We start from the raw sequence: 16,796 nt of genomic DNA, 5'->3' as shown, positions 1-16,796 counted from the left end.
GGTAAATATTATTCCCCCATTTCATTACCTATCAACTTTATTTTTATCTTTAAACTTTCTACATAGTCAAATCTGTCCATCCTTTTTCTTATTTCTTTGTAGTCCTCAAGTGATAGGCCGATGGTGAGCAATTCAGCGAAGCTGCCCCCTTACCCAGCGAGACCAGGTTCCTGTAGTTCTCCAGCATCACATCTCTGTACAGGTCCTTCTGGGCAGGCTCCAGCTGCTGCCACTCCTCCTGGGTGAAGTCCACTGTCACATCCCTGAACGTCACTGATTCCTGAAAGAGGAAACCCACAACCACTCACCGCAGGGCCCTGCTCACAGAGGTCTGGAGAAATGGCCAGAAAAGCCAAGAGGACTTAAGGGAGGCAGACAGGATGTATCTGGAGTGATTTCAACAAGGTGCAGAGTTCTGAGGGGACCGACCACTCAGTGTTCTTGGTACCTACTTCTAGTGGGATGGTCCTCTGACAGAGAAACAAAACAAATATAAGGCTGTTCAGAGCAGAAAGTCACGCACTTTAGAAACAGAGAAGGAATCAAAGGTATAATGACCATAACCCTGTGAATGGACATGTGCATTAGTTGCTCAATAAAGACAGAATCCTAGATGGAACCTACTAGCTCCACACACTGTCCTGAGCCCCTACGGAGCTGCAGGCACTGAGCCAGGTGCTGGGAGACAGACACAGAAAGTTCAAGAACTAGCTCCTCGTGGACGAGGCACACAAACACAGACATGATTGACCGGCAATGTGGTCAATACCACCGTGAAGGTACGAACGAAATCCTCCAGGTGCATGAGCAATGGCAGCTTTAGGGGGTGTCCAGGAAGACTTCAGAAAGGTGACACCGAATGTAGTCGGAGGGGCCGGTGAGTGGTTGGGTCTGTGGGGGGAGGCTGGATCAAGACCTGAGGCTTAAGAGGCAGATTAGGCCATGGGCAACAGTGGGGAGTTCCTGGGGTGGAAGCCTCAGTGTCTTCCCAGCGGATGCTGTAAACCCTGTGGATAAAATGAATATCCTGTAGCACGGCAGGAAATGACGACGGGGATGACGTCAACCACCACGGTGACAAGACCTACCACTTATTATGCAGCTGCTGTGGGCCGGGTCCTATTCGAAGCACTTGTTGTAGGCTGAATTATGCCCACCCCCGAGTCCTATGTGGAAGTCTGAACCCCCAGCACCTCAGAATGCACATTATTTGGAAACAGGGACACTGCGGATGTAATGAGCCAAGATGAAATCATACTGGAGTAGGGTGAGCCCTTAATCCTACGTGACTGCGTCCTTATAAAAAAGACATTTAGACACAGACATGCCCACAGTGAGAACACCATCTGAAGACTGGCGTTATCCTGCCACAAGCCCAGAACTATGAGAAGCTCGAAGGGAGGCCTGGAACGGCTCCTTCTCTGTGGCCTTCAGAGGAAGCATGGCCCTGACGACACCTTGACCGTGGGGACTTCATCCTGTAGAACCGTGAGAAGACAGATTTGCATTGTGAGCCCCCAGTCTATGGTACTTTGCTATGGCAGCCTTGGCAAACCAATACATCCGTCCTGCTCACTATGATATCCCCAGCACTTTGTACAGTGCCTGGCATCAGTAGGCGCTCAATAAATAGCTCTTGCATGAATAAATGGATCGATGAATAAGGAGGCCATGAGAATTAAGTTAATCCATGTTTGCTGCTCAGAACAGTACCTACATACAGTAGGTGCTCAATAACCACTAGCTACTGTTACTGCCACCCACAGGTCCTTGGCTCCCTCCAGTGCACTGAACACCACCCCCACCCTGGACCCTGAACCATGGCTCATCCTCGCAGGGAGGAGAACTCATCTGTTGGCCAGTTCTTTCCCTGTCTCCAGTGCCTGCCCAGTGTGGGCTCACGCTGGCCTCCCCGTCTCAGGGGCCACCATCACTCGATGCAGACACAGCATCCAGCAGTGGTTAAGGATCTGGACTTGAGGGGTGCCTGGGTGGCAGAGCGGTTAAGCGTCTGCCTTCGGCTCAGGGCGTGATCCCGGCGTTATGGGATCAAGCCCCACATCAGGCTCCTCCGCTATGAGCCTGCTTCTTCCTCTCCCACTCCCCCTGCTTGTGTTCCCTCTCTCGCTGGCTGTCTCTATCTCTGTCGAATAAATAAATAAATAAATATATATTTAAAAAAAAAGATAGCATGCATTATTTAAAAAAAAAAAAAAAGGATCTGGACTTGGGAGTCTGGTAGCCTGCGATGAAATCCTGGCTCTGTCCCTCCTAGGTTGTGTTTCCTTGGGCTACTGTTTCAACCTTTCTGAGCCTCATTTGCTCAATGGGCTTCCTAACAATGTCCCCCTCTGCGGTTGACACGGTTGTTAAGTGAGGTAATGCATATATGCTCACAGCACAGCATCCGGTACGGCTGCAGGAAGCTCTCGATGAATGCCACCTTTTGCTATCATCATTTGATTAATTTTGACATTTCATATATATCTTACGTATACTTTTTACTATTAATAATAATTATTATATGATATTATTATTGGATTCTTTGACCTAATACATCCTTTGACCAGTCCTGCTAATAATTACTTCTTTTTTAAAAAACACCACTTTATTGAGGTATGATTGCCATACAAAAAGCCGTGAATATTAATTAATGCAATTTGATAAGTTTGGAAAGTATACACCCACGTAACCACCACTCCAATCTTAAACTTAGCCATCACTTTCAAAAGTTTCCTCCTGCCCCCTTTTAAAATTTATTTTAAATTTTTTTACATGATAATTCCTTCAGAAAATCTTCCTTAAGCATGTCTCCTCTCAACTCACTCGCTCAATAAACTATTTACTGAGCAGGTCCCGTGCACCAGGCCTGGCTGGGGGTGCACAGAAATGCACCCAAACCACAACGGACGGTCTTGGAAGTCTTAGAGCCTACACCTTATTGCAAAAGGGCGCTGGGAGGGCAGAGAGCGGACCTCCCCTAGAAGTGGAGCTTAACAGCAAATGCACCAAGCTCTTGGAGTCCTCCTAAATAATGTAGGTAAAAGAACAAATCGAGACAACCAGCACAGACAAGTTAAAAATGAAGACATGGTGCAGCTGCTCTGGAAAAGAGTCCGACAGCTCTGTCAATGGTTAAACACAGTCATCACGGGAGCGGGCAATCCCACTCCTGGCATGTACCCAAGAGAAATGAGGACACGGGTTCAAACAAAACACCCGTAACGTTCACTGCAGCTTTACTAACAATAACCAGAAAGTGGAAACAACCCAAATGTCCATCAGCTGATGAATGAGTGAATAAACGTGCCCTCTCGCCGCCGTGGAGTATTACTCAGCCCTGAAAAGGAAGGAAGCGCTCGCACGTGCTACCACATGAAGGGACCTCAGAATCATCATGCTGAAAGGAGATACAGAAGATCACACAGCGTGTGGTTTCATGTACATGAAACGGCCTGAATGTGAAAATTCGCAGAGACAGAGAGTAGCTTAGTGGTTGCCAGGGCCAGGGGGTCACTGGGGAAATGGGAATAACTGCTAACGGGCACACATTTCCTGTCTGCCTCATGAAAACGTTCTAGAACTGACTGCGGTGACCGCTACACCGCTCTGTGATTAGAACTGCACGTGCTGTGGTAGGCGGGGTGCGTCCCAATAAAGGGGTTACAGAAACGAAGACGTGACAAACCGAAAGTCACAGACAAGTAAACCGACACGTTCACACAGCAAATTAAATTTCAGGGAGATGTAAAAGATTCCAAAGTTCGTGGTTATCATCCAAATGATAAAAAAGGAAGAAAATACAGGTCATGTGTGACCTGCGAACAGAGACCTTAAAGGTAACGATGACAGCACAGAAGGAGAGGCAGATTTGGTTTTAACAATCTGAAATGCTTTTGTATTTTAAAAATGTAGAATAAATGAAGAAACAAAGAGCGAGCCTGGGAAGAATATTTGCCACGACTACTTACCCACGCGCGCGCCTGAAATTCCAATACTGAGAGTCTTGTAGACGGTAAAGCGCAAGACAGATAAGCTACCCTCCCGCAGAAACAGCTAACAAACATTTCCTGAAAATAAACCCTCACTAGTAATACAGACAATGCTACTCAGAGAGAGTGTGACGCCGTTTGTCACCCATCCCGCTCAAGGTCTATACCATGTGTCATGTATATCCCAAGTGCAGAAGAAAGTCTGACAACGGGCCCACGCAAACCTCTCCTCCAGCCAGGCGGGAACACATACTGCCACCACCGGTGGGGAAAGCGCTAGGACACTCATGAAGTCCTCAGAAACACCCCACCCAGGATTCCTCCTCAAGGAAGCACCCCTAAGAAATCATACGAAATGCACAGAAAGACTTATGCGCCAGCCATGTCCCTCCTGACATTGTTCGTAATCTCGAGTAACTGGAAACCAATAAATGTCCCACAACAGGGGAACCACAAAGGAAACCAGCTACAACCCTTCGATGGAATTCTTACGTAGCCATTAAAATGGATGTTATGGGGAGCTTTTAACTATGCGGAGAAATGCTTAGGATGAAAGCTTCAACAACAACAAAAAAAACAGGATATAAAAACTGCTTAGCCAGGGTGATTCTCATTTTTACGAAACATGCATCCAGGGAAAGAAAGACACACAAACACTCAATAGTGGTTATCTCCTGGGGTAAGATCACAGGTCACTCTGATTCTCTTCACTGTGTTCTTCTGGATTTTTCTAAGCTCTTTATAATGATCACACATTTCCTCACCTACCAGGAATTTTCTTTTACTTTTATGATAGACTATTTACAGCATCAAAATTTTTTTTAAAAAGTGTTCAAAATCATTAGCCATCAGGGAAATTCAAATAAAAACCACACTAAGATACCACCTTACGCCAGTTAGAATGGCAAAAATTGACAAGGCAAGAAACAACAACTGCTGGAGAGGATGTGGAGAAAGGGGATCCCTCCTACATTGCTGGTGGGAATGCAAGTTGGTCCAGCCACTCTGGAAAACAGTGTGGAGGTCCCTTAAAAAGTTAAAAATTGAGCTACCCCATGACCCAGCCATTGCACTACTGGGTATTTGCCCCAAAGTTACAGACGTAGTGAAGAGGAGGGCCATATGCACCCCAATGTTCATAGCAGCATTGTCCACAATAATTGTCCTAAATTGTGGAAGGAACCGAGATGCCCTTCAACAGATGATTGGATTAAGAAGTTGAGGTCCATATGTACAATTGAATATTACTCAGCTATCAGAAAGAATGAATTCTCAACATTTGTTGCAACATGGACGGCACTGGAGGAGATAATGCTAAGTGAAATAAGTCAAGCAGAGAAAGACAATTATCATATGATTTCTCTCATCTATAGAACATAAGAACTAGGAAGATCGGTAGGGGAAGAAAGGGATAAAAAAAGAGGGGTAATCAGAAGGGGGATTGAAGAATGAGAGACTATGGACTCTGAGAAACAAACTGAGGGCTTCAGAGGGGAATGGGGTGGGTAATGGGTAGTAAGGAGGGCACGTATTGCATGGTGCACTGGGTGTTATACGCAAAACATAAAAAAAAAAAAAAAAGGTGAAACTCACCAGATGACTATGCAGCCAAACAACTGATGTTTGTAAAGTTTATGAAGTTTCAAAATAAGGGAAATCCCTACTGATTAAATTTGGGTGGGGAAAAAAATCTCAATATTAAAATGGCAGAGCCAAAACTTGATCAGTTTTTTAAAGTAATAATCAGAGAAGGAAGAAAATAAATGAATACACAAATATCCATATGCTTTAGCTATGGGGAAAGGGACTATGGGTGAATTATATTGTCTTACCTACAGTTTACTGGGTTTTCCCTGTTTTCTAGAAGGGGTATTTACGTGTTATTTTTTTTATTATGAAATATTTCTGGCATAAAAGGAAATTTAGAGAAAAATACAACAAACCACCATACGCATACCACCCACTAAAGCACAAAACCTACTAGCGGGAGCCGCAGACGCCCAGCTGCCCTGGCCCGTCCTGTCCTCTTCCCTCTCCCCAGAGGTAACCGCTGTCCTAAGCATGTGGGCCTTGTTCCAGCCTGTGTTGTGTACTTTCACCACGCGTGTGGGTGCTCAGCGACATTCACGTGTCTGGTACTGCGTGCTGCCCAGGCCCTGCTGCAGGGGACGTTTCCGCACTTGATGTGATGTGTTTAAACCACCACTTCCCAGTTGCCCACTTGTCTCCTGAAAGCCCGGAGGACAGAGCCGGTCCCTGCCAAGCTGCCCTGTCCCCCTCGGCTGACCGAAGCCAGCGTCAGGGGCAGGCAAGGGGCTGCTGGGCCCAGAAAGGGCAGAGGAGAGCAGCATCCATGCAGGTGACCCACCCTCCTCAGGACAGACACAGGCCCCTGGAGACAGCTCCGAGTGAGTGAGCCCCAGGGGGGGCTTGGGCGTCAGAGTGTCATCCCTGGGCAGGAGTCCTGCCCCTTGGGCTTGAGCCTCTGGAATGGAGTGTGAGAGGGTGACATGACTCACCAGGGCCTCGTCAGTCAGCAGCTGGGTGGCCATCCCTCCAGTGCCCAGGGTGACAGGAATGGGCGGACTATGGTTGGGAAAGAGAGAGAGGACACAGTGAGAGACTAGGCCTGGGCCTGCTTCTCACGGCAGACAGGACAGACAGACACATACCCACCAGGAGACAGGCAAGGAGGGACACACACACCCCTTAAAAACAAACAGTAAGCACGCCTCCTCTGTGCAAGACTCTGGACGGACATCTCTCCTTTCTCTTAAAGCCCCACAAAGTAAGTCCTACTTCCACCCACCCCATTTCACAGAGGAGAAAACTTGAGGTCCAAGGGATAAGCCACTGGCCCAAGATTACACAGCTGGGAACGGAATGGGGCAGAGTATGTCCCGGTCTAGGCGCTTGCTGCCTCTCCAATGCACGCCCAGACACCCTCACACCCGCACATCCATTCCCACAGGCTGCTGGGAGCAACAGGACCCTCTGCCTTCTCCCAGCCACCCTGCTCACACCCCCTCTCAGGTCTGAGTGCTGGTCTGAGGCCCCACTCCCCACCCCTGCAGGTGATTCCCCACATCTCACGGGGGTAACCGTGGGGTTCAGCTAACTGCTACACGAAGGAACTTGGGGCCTTATAGTGCATAGTAAGAACTCAACACACAGCAGCTATTATTACTGTTGTTGGTCGAGTATGTTCCGAAGACTGGGGTGCAGTCAGCTTTGGTCTAAAGTATCTCCTTTCTTACAGCAATGCCCCGCTCCTATTTATGGCAATCACAAAGAATGCCCCTTTAAACTAAGCTGATTTAGGGGCACGTGGGCGGCACTGCCAGTAGAGCATCCAACTCTTGGTTTTGGCTCAGGTCGTGATCTCAGGGGTCCTGGGATCGAGCCCCACGCTGGGCTCTGCACTTGGCGAGGAGTCTGCTTAAGACAGTCTTGCCCTCTCCCTCTGCCCCTCCCACTTGTGTTTGCTCTCTCTCTAAAATAAATAAAATCTTAAAAAAAATAAATAATAAACTAAGTTGATATAAATAAAATAAATAATTTTAAAAATCAGTGAGCCGATTTAAATAAAAAACAAAGCCACTGGACAGGTGGCACAAGTTAGCGCAAATTCTTAGAGTTTAGGACATGCTAGTTCAGTCCTGGCTCCATGGTGACCTGCCAGGACTTGCATGCCTCCCATGATGAGGAGCTCACTAACTGTGTCACCAACACCTCTGACTGGAATCAAGTTTTCCTTCTGCTACAAGCCAAAATATGCCTCCCTAAACCTCCCCCTGAATCACTTGAAAACCTGCAGTCCTCTCGTATACAAAAGCCCTTTAACTACTGTGCCATTTCTCAAGGAGCCCGAAATCACCAGGGATGCTTACTATTATTCAAAATACACATCCCTTGGTCCCTGCCCAGACCGCTGAGTCAAACCATCTGGGATGGGGACCGAGAATCATTAATTTCCAAATGAGTTTCTTAAAGTGCAAGAACCATGAAAACAAAGAATGATCTTTTTGAGGCCAAAGGGGGGCCCCCCACTTTCACAAGCAAATGTTGTAATTTTAACTCACATGTAAGGACAGGTTGGCAGAAGCCTTTAGAACACCAGTTCTCCACTAGGGGGTGATTTTGGCCCCAGGAGACATTTGGCAATGTCTGTAGACATTTGTAGGTGCCACAACTTGGGAGAGCATGCTGCTATGGGCATTTGGTGGGCGGAGACCAAGCATGCAGCTGCACAAGATGGGCCCCACAGCAAAGACTGCCAATGGCACGGAGGCTAAGAAGCCACAGTGGGCTCAGGTCTCTCACCACTTCCCATCCGCAGACTCCACAGCACCACGTCTGGCCTGTAGCAAGCCCTCAATAAAAATGTCCTCCAGCTTAAAACCCTCCTGTGGCTTCCCACAGCATGAGAAATCATCCACAGTCTTCCCACCTGCCCATGTGTCCCTTATGGTCTGCCCCTGCTGGCCATCCTCCTCCCACTACACTCTCTCCTCCAACACTTGGCCCCAGGCACACTGGTCTTCACATCTGCTGTTCCCTCTTCAGGGGATGCTCTTCCCACGGCAAGCTCCTTCTCACAGTCAGCTTAAGTGTCACCTCCTTGGAGAAGTAAGTCCCCCACCCCCAGGCCCCTGAGCTCAAGCAGCACCACCCCCACCCCGTCCACCATCTTCCTACAGCACATATGATTATCAATAACTGTCTTTTTAAAGAGGTGTTCTCAAGTTCCTCATCTGTCTTCCCTCCACCAGAATGCGACCCCCTGGGAAGCAGAGATGATCATTTCTGCACAGTGTCTCTGGCATCCAGGACAATGTATGGCACACAGGAGGCACCCAAACACAGAGGGCAATGAATAGATGAGCAAACTTCTGGTGCTGGCAAAGACACAAAGAAATGTGCCCTCTCGCACACAGCTGAAGGAATGGGAGTCCCTCACATTTCCAGAAAGTGAGCTGGCAATATATGAACCCCATAACCCAGCAACCCTGAGACTCTGCCCATAGCGATAAAAGCTCTGCGTAAAAGGTCGTAACACAGAAAAAAGACGTTTATCGTAACGCTATTCATAGAGGCAAAAGGCCAACCAACCAACAAAAAGTCCTGGGAACAAAATAATAAGTACCCATCAGTAAGGGAAAGGCCACATTATGAAGGATCAGGTCATCTCTACAAAGGAGGGGTTAGTTCTGCATCTACTCACATCCGTAATGTCACGAAGTGAGAAACACAAGTTAGACCAGAGTTTTATACCTGACTTTAACCTCTCTACTTAAAGACAAACCAGGACCTGTGGGTGGGTGTGCTTCTGTGCAGCATTTCTGAGCCTGGGGAAGGCCATGGAATGATGGACACCAGGCGGTGCCTTGAGGGAACAAAGTGGGAGTGAGAAGGAGGCGTTATTCATTGATTTCCTTCGTATTCTTTTGTTTCCCTGGATGCAGTAATTTCATACTACTGTTGCAATGTTTGAAAAAAGATTTAACTTTTTAAAAGGTATTCTTTTCGGACTGGCCGTCTCTGACTCCTGTCCTGCACTGTGAGGTCAACAACACTTGCTCCTTTGGCGGGACATGGACAGAACCAGAGCCAACTTACTACGAGGCACAGCGAGCCAAGGGCCCCTAATATCAAAAAAGGTGAATGTAATCCAACCCAGATTATATTTGTCCTTATAGCAGTGGAATCACAAACTGTAATTTAAAAAAAAATTTTTTTTTTAAAAAGGAGCCCATGAACTCACAGTGGCTCTGTAAGGTAACACACGCACAGGGCTGGGGACTGTTGAACCCAGTGTGGCGCGAGATCTGGGCCGCTGCAAAGCCAGTGGCTCCCTCCTTCCTCCTGTTCCTCTGAGCTTTCTGGTATTTCCTTCCTTCCATTGTTTCTAGGGGAGAATCCCATGGGGAAAAACCCTGGAACTTTGTCTCAGATGAGGTGAAAGGAAAAAGAATTTCCCATTTGTCTGGTAGCTAAGCGTGGGGGCTCTGGAACCCAGACGCCTGGGTACAGAGCTGAGTGACTTAGTCTCTGAGCTCAGTTTCCCCATCTGTAAAATGGGGGTGATAAGGGCTCCCACCTCAGAGTTACTGGAAAGCGTCTAAATGAGGTAGTCCCAGCAAAATGCCCAGAACAGCACTCTGAGTGGCCAATACACATTCCCTGAACGAATAAACCCCAGGTCAGGCCGGGGTAAGGGTCAGGACTCCCCAGAAAAAGGCCCTCTGAGAGGAGGCAGGAAAAGGCAGGAAAAGGAGCACCCCACTCAGCCCCACATGCCTCCAGCCTCTCCAGAGCCTTCGAGGGGCCAGACAAGTCTGTGAGGGCCTGGAAGGGGCTGGGGCCTCTGGGGGGCCCAGGCGAGGCCCACCTGTCCAGCTTTTGGGGGGGCACACCCAGACGCACTCACACACACGCACCCTGCAATGGCCAAAGACCGCGACACAGGCGGACACGCTGACGGGGGTGGGCCTCAGACAGACACACCCCACACCCAAAGACACAGCGCCAGAGCCCAGGACCGGACACAGGTGCGCCCGGGGCCGGCACCCTCAGACGCACTCTGGCCCCGCGAATGAAGGCGGACACGCGCAGAGACGCGCACAGGCCAGCACCGGTCACAGGTGCGCACCCACAGACATCACGGCAGGCAGGCGCGCAGGAAGCAGGCGCGCAGGAGGCCGCCCCGACTCGCGCGGACTTACACACGGGCACGACGGAGGAGCCAGCGCACACGCGGTCAGGCACACGGATCCGCCTCCTTTCTCCTTTTCGACCGGAGCCCCCTCTCCACAGCCCTCAAAGCCTCCCCAGCCCCTCCCCGCCCGCGGTCCGCACGCCCCTCACCTCCCCCGGGCGAGAGTTGGTCCGCGCACCGGGAGCGGGGTGAGGAACCCCGCCCCTCCCCCTCTCCTCCTGCCCCGCCCCGCCCCGCCCGCAGCCGGACTCACCCGAGCCGCTCCGCCAGGACAATGACCCGCGCCCGCTGGGCCCGCCCGGCCGCACTGCGCCTGCGCGGTCGGACGGACTACACTACCCAGAGGCCCGCGCGCCGCCGCCTGCCTTCGGGCCTTCCGCCGAGCAGAGCCGAGCGGAGCCGAGCTCACCCGAGATCCGATCGCGCCCTTCCATCCCCGGGAGGTCCCAGTCGCACGGCGACCTAGGAGGCGGAGGCGGGGTGTGTCGGGGGAGGAGGGAGAGGGCGGGGCGAGAGCGAGGGGGAGGGGGGAAAGGGAGGAGAGGAGGAGAGGGGGGAGGGGAGGGGAAAAGAGAGGGGAAGGGGAGGAGAGAGGGGAAGGAAAGGGGGAGAGGTGGGAGGGAGGAGGGGAGAGGGGAGAGGTGGGAGGGAGGAGGGGAGAGGGAGAGGTGGGAGGAAGGAGGGGAGGAGAGAGGGAGGAGGGGAGAGAGGACGAGAGGGGAGAGCGAGGAGAAAGGTCAGGGAGGGGAAGGGGAGAGGGGGAGGCTTAGGAAGGAGGGGTAGGGAGGAGGACAGGCAGGGAAAGGGAGGGAGGAGAAGAGAAGAGATGGGAGGAGGTACCTGGAGGAGGGAGGAAGATCGGAGAAGGGGAGGAGAGGTGAGGAGAGAAAGTTCTCCAAGAAGCAGGAACAGGGCGGAAAGAGAAAAGAAAGTAGGGTTGAGGAGGGAAGAGGGAGAGGAGGAGAGGGGGGAGGAAAGAAGTGGGGAGGGAAAATTCCAGAAAAAGAGGGGTCGTGGGTAAAGGCAGAGAAAACCCTTTTCTGGGTGCCATCCTGCTGCCCGGCCTAAGGACCACACTGAGGGACAATACCGCACAGCTTTCTAGAACCTGCTGATCACGCTGATTTACCCTGATGCAAAGAAGCAAGTGATCATAAGAAAAAAATATATATATTGACCCTTCTTATGTTTCCTATGTGCCAGCTTCTGTTCTTGGCATTTTATGATTTATGAGCTCATTTAATCCTCACAACCAAGCTACTGTTTACGTAAGGAAAGTGGTGCAGACGAGAGGTCACACAAGAGCAAAGTGGGGTTGTTGGGGGAGGAACCAGGCCTCCTGGCTGGGACCCTCTTGCACCATAAACCCGGAATCGGGAAGCCAGGTACAAAAGCATTTGCTGAATGAATGACCACAGAAATACAAAAATCAGCTAACCTTAGGTGGTGGCTCATGATTTCTTAATTGAATATTTTATTTGAGATAAATGTAGATTCACATGCAGTTGCAAAAAATAAAATGTAAACCATACAGAAAGATCCCCTGTATCCTTCACCTGGTCGCCCCCAACGGTGACATCTTGCAATACCAGAAATACGATATTGATGTAGATGTTGTCAAGATAGACAATATTTCCATCACCACTAGGTTCCTCCATGTGGCTCTTTCATAGCCACACCCATTTTTCCTCCAGACCCCATCCTTCCTTAACCCCATCGCTAATTTATTCTCTTCATCCATAATTTTGTTTTTAAAAATGTTATATAATAGGCTTTTTTTCCCCCATTCAGCATAATTCTCGAGATTTATCCAAGTTGTTATATGAATCAGTAGTTTATTACTTTATTGCCAAATTCTGTCCTGTGGTAGCGACATAACACAATTTGGGTATCACATCTGGCATGTTTCCAGTTTGGGGCTATTACAGGTGTTTTTGTTTTTCCTTTTCTTTTCATTGTGGTAAAATCACATATATTTTGGCTATTAACCCTTAGCAGATATTTGTTTTGCAAACATTCCCCCATTTCATAGATTGCCCTTTCACTGCTGTTTCCTTATGACAGGTTTTGTGTGAACATCTTTGTTTCTCGGTGATAAATGCCCAGGGATCCAATTTGTAGGTCGTATGGTATTTGCATTTTTAGTTTTTTTCTTGTTTAAAGAAACTGCCACACTGTTTCCCAGAATAGCTATACCATTTTAAATCCCTACCAACAATTTATGAAATACACAGTTACTCCAAATCTTTGCCAATATTTCATGTTGCCGTGTTTTTAAAATTTTAGCCATTCTGGTAAGTGTGTACTGATATCGCATTGTGGTTTTTTGTTTTTGTTTTGTTTTTATTTTGTTTTTTTACTGACAGACTATTAGAACAATTTTAAGTTTACAGAAAAATTGAGCAGATAGTACAGAGTGTTCTCATGTACCCACCTACCCGCACACAATTTCTTCTATTATTAAACACTTGGCATTCGTGTGGCATATTTGTTACAATCAATGAACCTATATTGACACATTACTAATTAAACTCCATCATTTACATTAAGGTTACTCTTTGTATTGTACACTTTGGAGGGTTTTGGCAAATGCATAATACGTATCCACCATTACAGTCCCATACAGAATAGTCTCACTGCCCTAAAAATGCCCCGTGCTCTACCTGTTCATCTCCATCTTCAGTGAGCCCCTTGCAACCACTGATATTTTTTCTGCCTCCATAGTTTTGCCTTTTCCAGAATGTCACATAGTGGGAATCAGACAATATATAGCATTTTCAGACTGGCTTCTTTCACTTAGCATTTTGTATGCATTTAAGGTTTTGTTTGTTTTGTTTTGTTTTTTGTTTTTTTTGCTTGATAGCTCAATTGTATTTACTACTGAATAATCTATTGTATGTACCACAGTCTGTTCACCCATTCACCTATTAAAGGACATCCCGTTTGCTTCCATAAAACTGCTATAAGCATCCATGTGCAGCTTTCTGTGTGGACATGCTTTCAACTCATTTGAGTAAATACCTAGGAGCATGACTGCTGGATGCTAAGACTAGGTTTAGCCTTGAAGACACTGCCAAACTCTCTTCCAAAGTGCCTTCCCGCCAGTAATGATTGAGAGCTCCCGTTGCTCCACAGCCTCGCCAGCTTTTGGTATTCTGAGTTCCTTTTGGATTTTTGACATTTTAATAGGTTTGTAGTGACATCTCGTTAATCTGTGGTTTCCTGGGGCACCTGGGTGGCTCAGTTGGTTGAGCATTTGGCTCAGGTCATGATCTCATAGGTCCTAGGATCAAGCCCTGCATCAGGCTCCAAGCTCAGCAGGGAGTCTGCTTGAGGATTCTCTCCCTCTGTTCCTCCCCCCACTCGGTCAGCCTCTCTCTCTCTCAAAACAAATTAAAAAAAAAAAAAAATCTGTGGTGTACTAATAACATGATGGTGACTATCTCCTATGCTTATTTGCCATCTGTATATCTTTGGTAAGCTGTCTCTCCAGATCCTTTGCCCATTTTTCAATTGGTTATTTTCTGTTGAGTTTTAAGAGTTCGTTATAGATTTCGGATAAAAGTACTTTTGTGTTATGTCCCTCATTTGCCTACAAAATGTAGAGGATCCAAATGAGAACTCTGAGTCCCTGGGGGATGAAGGAGCCACTGACAGGTGAGGTCTGTGTCCCTGTAAGACTGAGTAGAGCAGAGCCCCACCCCTCACTGCCTGTGATAAACTAACTTTTACTGGGATAAGAAACTACTGTTATCCATCAGAGACATTTCAGAGACCTCAAACTCTGGTGCTGGTGTTAGGGGCTGGCTTGCATCCCTCCAAAATTCATGTTGAAGCCTTAACCCCCCTGCCTCAGTACCTCAGAATGTAACCATGTTTGGAGATAAGGTCTTTAAAGAGGTGAGTTAGGGGCGCCTGGGTGGCTCAGTCGTTAAGCGTCTGCCTTTGGCTCAGGGCGTGATCTAGCTGTTCTGGGATCGAGCCCCACATCGAGCCCCACATCGGGCTCCTCCGCTGGGAGCCTGCTTCTTCCTCTCCCACTCCCCCTGCTTGTGTTCCCTCTCTCTCTGGCTGTCTCCTGCTCTGTCAAATAAATAAATAAAATCTTTAAAAAATAAATAAAAACAAATAAAGAGGTGAGTTAATATGAAGCCGTTTGTGTGGGCCCTAATCCAATCTGACTGGTATCCTTATAAGAAGAGGTTAGGGCACAGACAGCACAGACGGATGACCACATGAAGACCCAGAGAGAAGGTGGTCATCTACAAGCCAAGGAGAGAGGCCTCAGAAGAAACCAACCCTGCCCACACCTCTATTTTGCCTCTACAGAACTATGAGAAAACACATTTCTGTGGTTACGTCACCCAGCCTGTGGTATTTCATTATGACAGCCCTCCCAAACTACGGCACCTGGGGAGGTGGGACTAGAGGTTCTTCCAGAGCTGCCCAAGCCCTAAGGCCCTGAGGATCTGAAGTTCCTCTTCTGGGCACAGTCACCATCCCGGCCTCACCCAGAGGCTAACAGCTGGGGGCTAACACTCTCTGCCTTTCCTCTTTCCTGAAGGAGAAGCTCTGGGAACCAGACGGTACCAAGGCAAGTAAGTGCCTGGTTCCTTCAACACGGAGATACCACTGCTGCTGCTGCCTTTGTGTGTGTGTGTGATGGATAAATGGACCCAGGAAAGGGTAGCCTGGGAGGAACTGTGGAGGCTGCAGGCTGAGCCTGTTTCTTCCAGAGCACCTGAATCAGGATCCATGGTACCAGCCAGCAGGTGGGAGTCTGGTGATGTTGCAGGCAGGGCTGTGGGTCCAGCTGTCCTGCCCTCTGGCTGTCTCTCAGGATGTCTTAGACATTGCCAGCTCACGAGTACTGGCTCCATGACGGGGTTCATTTTTAATGAATAATCCACAAATGACCCAGCCCAAAAAACGCAGGAGATCAGAGCCCATGTGTCTGCTCGGGGATGCCCTGAGCAACAGAGATGCCAGATAGGGGACATCCTACTTCCAAGTAGAGAGAGAGAAAGGACCTACTGTCAGACAGCATTACCAGTATTACAGGCTCTCAGTGCATGTGCCAGGTGTGGAGTTGGTTTTGAGGAGGACACAAGGGATGGAGTGTGGCCCCCTCCACTCCATGAGCTGGGTTGGCATCCCATTCGTGAGTACTCTTTGCCCTCATGACCTAGTCGCCCTCCAAAGACCCCATCTCCTAATACCACCGCCTTAGGGATTAGGTTTCAACATATGAATTTGGAGGAGGCACATTCGGTCTATAACACTGTCCCCGTGGAACAGGGGAAGCTCTAGCCCCAGGTCCTCACCCTGTTCAGGGGGCTAGCTTTCTCATCACCTATGGCCCTAACTGGATTTTCTTCGTCAGTGGAGCAGACCCTTCCCCATCCCAGGACTCTTTTTCCTGAACCTTCCAAATCCTAGAGCTGGGGCCTAAGTTCCTGAATTCAGCAACCAACTGTCCTCTCATTTAAGAACCGTGTGACTTACCAGAGGCAGAGATCCTCTGGTGAGATCTGGTGCCCAGGCTAAGCCGCCCCTCCCACCCTCAGAACCAGGAACATAGGATGAAAGGCTAGCAGGTACCTCATTTTTACATATAGTTCTTTTCTCTTTATTCTTTTAAAAATCAGATTCTGACCATTTCTTTCTCCTTTGTCATTTACTGGAAGTTTGGAATGAGTGGCAACTTATTGTGTATGTAGCCATTTACAAAATATTCATGTATCTTAAAAGATCACTTCATCTTGAGACTTGTTCTCTCAAGACCCTGTTCTTGTTCTACGTATTGAAGTGACATTTTTAGACTATCTAAAATTTTCTCAAAGAAGAAAAAATTAAGATTTTTAAAAACTAAAATTTCAACTGATAAGTTTACATAACTGACTTTACAGACCCCAAGAAAAACTTCACGTTTCACGTTTTCAAACCAATGTGTGCTTTCTAAATCATTTTGAATTTTCAACATTAGCATTCATTTTAAGCCACTTATGTCTACTTAATTTGCTGAGGCATATTTTCTCTCCTTTGATCATTTTTCCTTTAAAATTATTTGGAACTTGGTTAAAGTC

At 48.2% G+C, this 16,796-nt stretch overlaps 2 protein-coding genes across 9 annotated transcripts in view; both read right to left on the bottom strand.

Annotated features, from left to right (window-relative positions):
* SMIM17 (small integral membrane protein 17) overlaps nucleotides 1-10,921 on the bottom strand; it is a 61,004-nt gene extending 50,083 nt beyond the window's left edge. For all 4 annotated transcript variants that reach the window (XM_040633769.1, XM_040633772.1, XM_040633770.1 and 1 more), the window contains exons 1-2: nucleotides 10,860-10,921; nucleotides 6,512-6,578 (exon numbers count right to left, since the gene is read on the bottom strand). The gene's annotated coding sequence lies outside the window, so the exon portion shown is untranslated. The remainder of the gene's footprint in view (nucleotides 1-6,511; nucleotides 6,579-10,859) is intronic.
* The window catches only part of LOC103680397 (zinc finger protein 470), a 40,544-nt gene that overhangs the window by 8,575 nt on the left and 15,173 nt on the right, over nucleotides 1-16,796 (bottom strand). Inside the window, exons 1-3 of one of the 5 annotated variants that reach the window (XM_040633730.1) lie at nucleotides 10,964-11,038; nucleotides 6,512-6,578; nucleotides 154-280 (exon numbers count right to left, since the gene is read on the bottom strand). The exons of 1 other annotated variant lie outside the window; for it this stretch is intronic. In XM_040633730.1, coding sequence (XP_040489664.1) covers nucleotides 154-280; nucleotides 6,512-6,544 — 160 coding nt within the window. In that variant the 5' untranslated portion in view covers nucleotides 6,545-6,578; nucleotides 10,964-11,038. 3 more of the 5 variants (XM_008709926.2, XM_040633731.1, XM_040633732.1) reach the window with 3 other exon arrangements.

Source organism: Ursus maritimus, unplaced genomic scaffold (genome assembly GCF_017311325.1).
Source record: "Ursus maritimus isolate PB19 unplaced genomic scaffold, ASM1731132v1 scaffold_19, whole genome shotgun sequence".
Taxonomy (NCBI): domain Eukaryota; kingdom Metazoa; phylum Chordata; class Mammalia; order Carnivora; family Ursidae; genus Ursus; species Ursus maritimus.
The sequence above is the reverse complement of the archived record's forward strand: the minus strand, read 5'-3'. Positions and strand labels throughout refer to the sequence as shown.